Source organism: Procambarus clarkii, chromosome 54 (assembly GCF_040958095.1).
Source record: "Procambarus clarkii isolate CNS0578487 chromosome 54, FALCON_Pclarkii_2.0, whole genome shotgun sequence".
Classification (NCBI taxonomy): Eukaryota; Metazoa; Arthropoda; class Malacostraca; order Decapoda; family Cambaridae; genus Procambarus; species Procambarus clarkii.
Window position 1 is genome coordinate 14,402,551 of NC_091203.1, and position 7,975 is coordinate 14,410,525.

The window sequence follows — 7,975 nt, forward strand, 5'->3', positions numbered from 1 at the left end:
TGCTCGTCCTCCTTCCACTGTAACCGGCGATGGAAACGGCTCTGGCGAGGTTGCGTATTGGCCATACACGCTAAACAAACAGTCACTTAATGGAGCGCCGCACAACTCCTTATTGTCCTAATTGCATTGTCCCACTTACGGTCGTGCATATCCTTGTTGAATATAATGACTTTCGGGACGAGCGTGTGTCTCGTTTTCTGACCATCCCTCGCGGTTGCTTGTCCCTCGATAGCATTCTTGGGGAATCGGATACTTTTGATATCGTTCGCCTTATGCGTTTCAGTTCTCATATTTGCATCCTTGGTGATATTTAGAGCCCTCTGATTATTCCGCACATTTGATCGTGCTACATAGCCTACCCGGTTTGGTGCCTTCTTTTGATAATTACTTACTTTTATAGGAAGAGTGGAAAATTACAACGAAGGCCAGAGGGATGGAGTTTGGACACCATATGGTATCTCCAGGTGGTGTCATTCGCCTTTTCTAGGTCAAAAATGAAAGCAACAAAGGAGGTATTCACAGCAAAGGCAGTAGAAATATTGACCTCGAAGTACACCAAGACATCAGTCGTGCTGTGACACTTGTGAAAGCCAAATTAAGAAGGCGAGAGTATTTGATAGCATTCAAAGAACCACATCAAACGGTCATGGACTACACGTTTAAAACGTTTGCAGATGCAACGCATTGGAGCAATGGGGCTGAAGTCCTAATGGAATGTTCCAAGAGAACCTGGTTTCCGAATAGGAAGAACAACCTCAAGCAAGTCCTCAGCGACTGACGACGACTTCCAGATATGTCTATAAATATTCAGTAATTGATGAAAAGTGCATAGAGGAAGATAGAGAAGCATCCCAAAAGTAATGTCATCTGAGTCCGCTGCAGTAGAACTGCAGAGGGCCAGGGCAGACTGGAGTTTCGGAAGAGAAAAAAGGTCATTATAGGGGGAGCTGCAGATATGTATGAAAATTGAAGGGACAAGATTCAAGAAGGGGCTAAGGAGTAAGATAAGAGGGAGGAAGATGAGAACCGGAGGTAATAGTCGAAATGTTTGAACCCAGTTCGCATATAACTAATATTGGAGACAAGTAGGCGTACGGTTGTAAATATAGGCTTTGAGGCCTACAATGCGCTTTCTCAATATGTGAGTGTAGACCTAGTGTGTTGAGTATATGAATTTAAACCCACGGTGTTATTTCTCAATATGTGAGTGTAGGCCATGAGTACCATCTATATACAGTTTGGGCTACGGTGTTTCAATTACTCATAATCAAATAATCTAAGACTAAAGAATATTTTTTAAGCAAAACTAATATTTTTGCTTATAATTAGTAACGCGATAGAAAGGCTGCAAATAAAATTAATATTTTAACATAATTATAAAATAGAAACGCAAAGATTTACTGGAAATGATCACAATAAATCAATATTGAAGCTCCGTGAGTCTTCACACCATATTGTTCCACTGGGAGCGTAGCTGACGGTTCAGTCAATAGATGGCGCTGTTATGGTGGTCGTAGCAGCTTTTGTGGGGAACTTTCTACCTTTCCTCTAAAGTGTTTGGTGTTTAGTCAACGAGGTGCCCAGCCCGCCTTCAACCTTCAGTCAGTTCACTGTTTTCTGTGTGGTACCTTCTGTCCTGCTTTAAGTGTTGTAAAAGGTTAGTCTCGAGTTTATTGTAAATTTTAACTTATTTAAGGATATCGTTGTGTGTTTACTGTAAAAAAAAAAAAATCGGGGATTGATAGTTTAACATGCATTGATTCTATTCTTTATTAGTAATATTTTAATGATGTAGTTGCCATGAATAATTTATAGTTAATAGTATTTAATTGGGTCTACAGTTTTTGTAGTACAAATTTGCCATGATTAAAATGGTAATGAATTTTTCAAATTAAATTGTCTTGAACAATGAGTCTGACAGCTAGTAGTCAGGCGTAATCCTAGCAAGCTAATTTAACCATTAGTAACATGGTTTTTCTTCAAAATCCTGAAACTATCACTACGTGAATTCTCCCCAAAATGTAGTAATATAGATTTAAAATGGATGTAGCGTAGTTTACTTATAAGTATAATAAAACTTAAATGATAAAGCCCTACTAGATTGCAGACTAAATCTATATAAATGAATGTTAAGTTTGTTCAAAATCCCTAATCTCCAAAAGTTCTAAAGATTGCTTTGAAATTTTCAGTTGCATTTGCATCAAGCCAGGTTTTATAGAAATTCTAGACGTCACGTCTGTTGGGATAAAAAAAAACATGCTTTTTCTGAAACCATGTTTTTCATTCGAAGAAAATCCTCGAAAGCTCATTACCGATTGCTTTGAAACTTTAACACAACGTTGCATTTGAGTATGTACGTATTTTTATATACCTACTATAAAAATGCCACCCCAGTGACTGGTAAACGTGCGTTTTAAAAAAACTGCGTTGTCTGTTGCACATAACATTCACTCTATACTAAATGTCGAGTATTCAACTTCAATGTTTCCGATGTCATTGATAAATTATATTTTCTTTAATTTAGATTAAATTTTATTCAATTATTTTCTGATGGTGTTGGAACTGATCTGTTTACCATACCGTCAATTTCTTAAGTATGGATGTTACGCCTGTGATGGGAAAAATTATTCTTTTAACAGTACCATCTGTTGGATGTAAGAGCAACACGCTTGCTATTGTAAATGTTGCAATTCTATTTGTTTCTGATCACATTGATTGAAGGATCTGATTTTGATTTATTTTCGTTTTGACTTGGGTGAATTGCGTTGGAATTGACCTGTTAACAATACTGTTCATATCGTGAGCAGAGTTTATTCTTAAATTGTTTAATTAAATTTAATTTTTTAACTGTCTTTCGTATTTCGGTAATGAACATTAGATTACTTTGTTCCAAATTTTCTGATGGGAACATCATACCATTTACCAAGGCATCGAACGAGGGAGTGGGGATGATGAGGGAACAGAAGTGGTAGTGGGGAGGATGAGGGGACAAGGGAGGGGGTAATGGTGGGGTACGATGAAGAGTTTGGGACTGTGGGGAGGTAAAGTGGAGTGGGGAGGCCGTGGAGACGGGTAATGGGGCGAATGGTGGGTAGGACTGGGGGACAGAGGTTGCTGTGGCTCTGCAAAGCAGATGCATTGCTGAGCCACGGCAACGTTATTTGTTTCGAAATATTTACTATAATTGAAGGTGGCTTAATATAACCTCTGAGAACCTAGAAAGTCGCTTAAAAATGGTTTTTACAGCATTTGATTGGCACCTTCTATTAACTAAAAGTTGCGTTCTTCGCCAGAATAATATCGATCGGTCATTGAACCTAAATGGTTTAATCCTGAGTATATGATATTGGACTTTGTTACGAACCCGGATCCAGCGTCCGAGCACGGAGCAGTGACAACCGCGCCATCTGTGGGTCGGCTCCCGAAATCCCCTCCAAACGGACGACGACACCTGGTGAGGACGACGTATATTGGCCACAATGGCCAGTTCCCAGTCCTGTGCAGCTCACAACACAGCCGCTCCTGACCTCTGGTGAGGTGGTGCTCAGACGACAGCGCCATCTATGGAGTGGATTTGTCGGGCGTTTGTGTCTGAGCCTGTAAGTGAGGTGCCTTAGTGTGTCCCAGTTATTGATGACGTGTCTGCTTAGAGTCGACCTGGGACTGCTGTGATGGAAGTTGAGTCAGTCTACCCAAGGCAGCCGTCTCCATACCTTGTGCTTTGCTGCAGCAGCTGTGAAGTCGTCCCCCGGAAGAACACTGTGGTGTTACCCTGCCAGTGGAGTGGCAGTAGAAGGATTACCCGGGACCGACTGCTGGAGACATTTATCCACTGGGGTATTGAGGACAGGAGAGTGTTTTTGTGGTGTCACACGAGGCTCCTGTCTAGGGCGTTCCCCTTTTATCGCTCGTGGAGTGGCCTGACCAGCCTTGCTGATCCGGAACCTGCCAGCGAACCTGCTGGACGTGTGGTTGACGGCCTCCACGGCGGTGCCCCCAGTGGACCTGTGTTTTGGCTGACCTGTGGCCAGGGTAGGCTCAACTTCTCAGAGGATTCGTTGTGAGGCCACGAAGAAGCACCAAGGACTCGGCACCGAGAGTTTTGCACCAGAGTCTTCAGCACAAGACAATTGTGTGAATAATTCCCCTGTATAGTGTTTATACCCCTCCCCCTGTGCACTCTTTTTATATATTATTTATTTGGTGATGGTGACAATTATAGTCTTAAGTTCTTAACTTTCTTTCCCTTCCCCCTTTACGTTTCTTGCGTCACGGATCACATCCCTTGAAAGCCACTACTGGCTTGGGGTCGGATACAACTTCCTCTAACATCAGAGTAAGAACCCCGTTGCGTCTCGAGAGGGCCGTAACAGACTTGAATATTTTGTAAATGCAATTTGAGTGACTAAACTGTACTAGAGCTGATGTTTTGCTCTTTAATATTTTTCAAACAATTGATTAATGAAATGCTTAAACATTTAACACGGCTCTTGCGTTTAAATGCCAAATATTTACTAGATAATATAAATTTCTGATGAAAAGGCTAAGCCGATTTAATAGAATATTCTAAACACTAGTGTTTATAACGAACATGATCTGTTAACCAAACACGCTAGAAATTGGACAGTTGGTTCGTCCTGGACCAGTTTAAAGTAGATTGTGATAACGTCAACGTTAGATTTCAGTCCTTAGGATAAATATTTTTGCCAGACTTTCTTCCCTTCTCTAATCCCTCTGCAAGAACTTTCCGTACTTTTTTTTTTCTCTTCCCCTGGCCCACATTGTGACAGACCTCGGTTCCTTTGATGGCATTGTAAATTCTAACTAGAATAATCTTTCAGTCTGTTTTTAGGGGACCCTTATCTCCATTCTTGACTATTGTTTTTTGTTTAAATCGCCACCTTCCTCGTAGCTTATAGTTGGCCCTTGCCTCCATGAAATATAACGCATCTTATCTTCCAACAAAGGCGATTCTGTATGTCCTTGACCGTGTGGACTACCTCGTGAACAGCAAATGTCGTGCTCTGACGCGCACCTATACCCCTTTGGATCGCCTTTAAACTTTCCTCAACCGCAAACTGAGAGAGCTCTCTAGTCTTCGTCCACCTCACTTTGTTCTTGTAAAGTTTCATCTGACCTTCTCTTCAGTATTTCTATGGTCTACCTAAGCCTCATAAACCTCGTGCTCCTTTGTCCTATCATTTATTTTTAAAGGGGGGGGGGGCCGTCGGCTGTCCTCTGGCCTCCTGGTTAGCTGTAACTGATGCCTCATCTTGGCGCTTTCTCTTGCCTACCTTCGTCACTCCCTCAGAACTTCAGAGAAAGACTGCACCTGCAACCCTTCTATAAAATACAAAGTCCTGATGTAGCTAGTTGACTTTGATGTAATCTTTCCTTGGGAGGCGACTGAAGAACTTCCTCGCCCGCTTCCTACTAAAGTTTTCTTAATCAGATGCCTTGTTGACTAACGCCTTCTCTTTAAACTGTAAATGCTAATCTCAAACTTCAATGTCGCTGTGGGTTTCCCCTTTCACTCTGTTGTTGCCAATCTCAACATGGAATGCTTCGAAACTATTCTTCCCTTTATTGATACTCGTCCCTCTCTGGCTTCGCTATGTTGATATCGTTCCTTTATGGCCTCATGACCTTAACCTTTTAATGGCCTTTCCTTTTTTATTAACAATCTGACTCCTTCCATTTCAAAATTGAGTAGGAATCTAATTCCCTCCTTTTTCCTCGTGTTCATAACTGTCCATATTCCTGCCTCTATACATGGGTTTGCAAAGACCGCATGTATGTTGTCTTTTCCTACAATCCTCCTATTATTCCCATTTTCCTCGGTGCTCTACGCATCGGCAACTATTTTTCATACCAATTCTTCTATTGCACCCAATTTTACACCCTGCCTTCCGTACCTTTTTCCTTGTTCTAGTTTTCCTCTAGAATTTAGGCGTCCTCCCCTCTTACCTTGATCAATGACCATGCCTCCCTCATCTTGTCAAGACCTGATAATGGTCCAGGACTGACAAACGACGTAGTCTCCTCAATTTCTAGTAGTTTGGTTAACACTAAAGCCACGATATTATACCTTTTGAACTGAACATGATCTGATTTCTAGGCACATGCAAATCCTTCCCTTAACACTCTTCTGCATAGGCTCATACCCCCCCCCCCCACCCCCTTCAAACTCCTGACGACCTTCCCAACAACCTTTAATATATTGACTATTTTCAAAAATCCTATTGACATAAAATTTCATACTAATAGTTTCAAAACTTTTTCTTGCATTCGTTGTCTAAACATGACTTGCCTCTAGTGTGCTAAAGTTTTGAGAAAATCTGATGGCTTTGATCATAGTAGCTAATATTGCGTCTGGCATCTAATTACAATCTTCGGTACAGATGATGGCACTTGCTCTACTCTTCCTTGGTTATATCGCCCAGGTAATTAACATTTTGCTCTGTACTCTTGGACATAATAAGCAAAATATTTCAAAAGGGACTAAAATATTGCTTCTCAATAGATCCAGGGTCAGGCGTACCAACCTTACGGCACCCATGCGCCCCTGCCAGTCGTCACCCCCACAACCTCCACCGTCACCACTGAGGTTGGTAACACTGGCTTTACCTTTCTTAACCAACAAGTTATTAATACTTTAACATTTGTTAATGGTGTATAATATTCCAGACTACCCTGACCCACACTCTGCGGGAGACTACAACCTCTGACGTCTGGGTTACTGAGCAGACGGCGATCACCCTGACAGTCACCCAGACAACCACCCAATGGGAGTTTGTTCCCCAGCAGCCACAGACGGTGACCTCTGTGATAAGGGTCACCTCCACACCGGTGGTGTTGGTGACGGCTACGGTGGGGGTCTACCCAGTGAGCACACTGGTCTCTATCTACAGTCAGTTCGTCACCACAACAGATACTGTTAAATACTGGCAGACCATCACCCACGTGGCTGTCACTCACGAGGTAACTATGTAGTCTTTAACTTGTGACAGTGTGCGATACCTTTATTACACAAACGTCAATAATGTATGCATTTGCAGATCCAGACGGTCCCTGTGGTATCTACCCAAGAACTAGTGCAGGATATAGTAACTACTATCACCCAAATTGTAACTACTACGGTTACTTCCACCACCGCCAGATACTATGCTTAATTTATTGTATTTGCTGAAATAAAAGTATGTTATAAACCATCAGGTTTTTTTTACTTTACAAAAGTTTATTCACCAACTTTAACTTAAATTACATTATACTGAGGAATTTAAGTTACTACAGAACACTTAGGGTTATTTGGTCTATACTTGTGCGATCACTTTAAACGGTGGACAAACTTGTGTGTGTGTATATATATATATATATATATATATATATATATATATATATATACACCACACACACACAAAAGAGCTGTGACTACTTCAAAAGATGCTTTCTCGTGGCTGAAGGTGTAATGACCAAACACCATATCTGAGAATTTGGACACAACGAAATTATGGTCTCGTCTGTACCATTATCAAAACTTACTATTTTAAGTACTCCCAGAACACAATGATGTAGAATAGTGCTCTTACACCTGGGTAATCAATCCCCCTTACAGTGGCAGAGATTAACTCAAGGGTGGACAACTGGGTGGGGGAGAGCTTCACCTGCACATGTTTGAATTGTCTTTAATTTCTTACAATACCTAACTGATTGCATATTTACCTATTGTAATATCAATCAAAGGTACTAAAAGATGTATGGCAATCCTGAGCCTGCAAAACCTGTTGCAGTTAGTACAGTAGTAGATACAACAAAAGACGTTTTAAATAGAGAGGGAGCTGCATCACTGGACCCAAGAGGAAAGAGGCTAACAAAAAAATTAATCGCATAAAAAGCGTCGAAAACGATGGCATGATGAAAATAGTATTTGGATTCATCCGGCTAGTACATGAAGCCTCGAAACCCTTTACACCAG

General features: G+C 41.3%; 1 protein-coding gene across 1 annotated transcript; it reads left to right on the forward strand.

The window, feature by feature from the left end:
• Nucleotides 1–1,586: 1,586 nt before the first annotated feature.
• Nucleotides 1,587–7,209, forward strand: LOC138352541 (uncharacterized). The gene is made up of 5 exons (XM_069305030.1): nt 1,587–1,657; nt 6,402–6,443; nt 6,524–6,607; nt 6,688–6,981; nt 7,059–7,209. The coding sequence occupies exons 2-5, from the start codon at nt 6,402–6,404 to the stop codon at nt 7,170–7,172; spliced, it is 534 nt and encodes a 177-aa protein (XP_069161131.1). The 5' UTR covers nt 1,587–1,657; the 3' UTR covers nt 7,173–7,209.
• Nucleotides 7,210–7,975: the final 766 nt, after the last annotated feature.